Consider the following 1,405-nt stretch of genomic DNA (forward strand, 5'->3'; position numbering starts at 1 on the left):
ATGATGATCTCTTTAAATAACTGGCAATTGTGAAGCGAATTAATACATAAAACATGATAAACATCCGACGATTTTGACATTAGGACTTTCTGATGTTAATGAATACTACCATAATTAGATAACGATAGTATTAAACTAAATAAAAGGCATCTTAAGTTTTCATGATGATGAAATAATAAACCCTTTAATAGCCATATGGTGACTTTGGCACCGATGTGCTTATAACCATGAAGTAGAACAACATATAAATATTAAAAAAATACATAATTTACTTCTATTGACTAAAAATATATTAAAAGGAAGCACCCAATAGCCAATAAAATGTTTATTAGAAAAATATGACACTGAAATATAAAATTAGTTGTGGCCAGTATTCAACTTTAAAGTTTTAAATCAATACTTCTCCATTCATCTCCTACATCACGCTTCTTAGTCCTTGCCATGTAGGCCTGGGTCTTCCAACTCTTCTAGTGCCTTGTGAACCCCAGTTAAACGTTTGGTGAGTTAATCTCTCTTGGGGAGTATGAAAAGCATGTACAAACCATCTCCATCTACCACTCACCATGATCTTATCCATATATGGCACTCAAATCTCTATTCTAGTTTCATTTCTATTTCCGTCCTGCCATTTAACTACCAATAGTTTTCTGAGGGATTTGATTTCAAAACTACAAAATCTGTTGGATATTGTTTCATTGTCATACCTCGATTCATGTCCATACACTAACACTGATCACACTAAACTGATATATAGCCTGATTTTTAGATGTAATTTCCGGCGATTTGATTTCCAAATTAACCTAGCCATCGTGTCATTACATTTGTTTAATCTTTTATTAAACTCCAATTCTAAAAACCCTGTATTAGAGATCATAGATCCCAAATACTTAAATAATTCTACCTTTCTACCTCATCAATCCTTTCTCCTTCATGAATAAACCTAGGAAGCCTTTAAATAAAATGTGCTCCCCACACTTCAATTATCTCTTTCTCTTTCTTACCTTTTTCTGTTCTTTCATCCTGCGCCTCTTCAACAACCGGAATTCCGGTATGTCGAAATCTGGCCTTCTGTCGAACTTCATCTTGATTCGATCCGACTCCTCTTCAACTTTAAGAGTCACCAATTTCTTGTTAGTTCCCCGATTATGATCAATTTCGATTTCCAGATACATTTATCCGAAATTTGAATCGTGGCCCCGGGGATTCTTCGAATGGTCAATGCCAATAATGCAAATTGCGATTTCTTTGCCAAAGGAGTATGAATTTCAACCAGTCCACAGTCCAGTCTTTCATTCCGATTATTGCGCGAGAAATAAACACCGACAACTGAATTTTGGGTAATTTTCAGTCACCGCCCGCAAGCCTCCAAAAAAGGCCGCACCATCGAGAGACAACGCCCCCAAAA

General features: G+C 35.7%; 1 protein-coding gene across 1 annotated transcript in view; it reads right to left on the bottom strand.

Annotated features, from left to right (window-relative positions):
• The window catches only part of LOC137634825 (protein rtoA-like), a 32,766-nt gene extending 31,594 nt beyond the window's left edge, over positions 1-1,172 (bottom strand). The window contains exon 1 of the mRNA XM_068367382.1: positions 1,002-1,172. Coding sequence (XP_068223483.1) covers positions 1,002-1,172 — 171 coding nt within the window. The remainder of the gene's footprint in view (positions 1-1,001) is intronic.
• Positions 1,173-1,405: the final 233 nt, after the last annotated feature.

The sequence above is a fragment of the Palaemon carinicauda genome, chromosome 3 (genome assembly GCF_036898095.1).
Source record: "Palaemon carinicauda isolate YSFRI2023 chromosome 3, ASM3689809v2, whole genome shotgun sequence".
Lineage (NCBI taxonomy): Eukaryota > Metazoa > Arthropoda > Malacostraca > Decapoda > Palaemonidae > Palaemon > Palaemon carinicauda.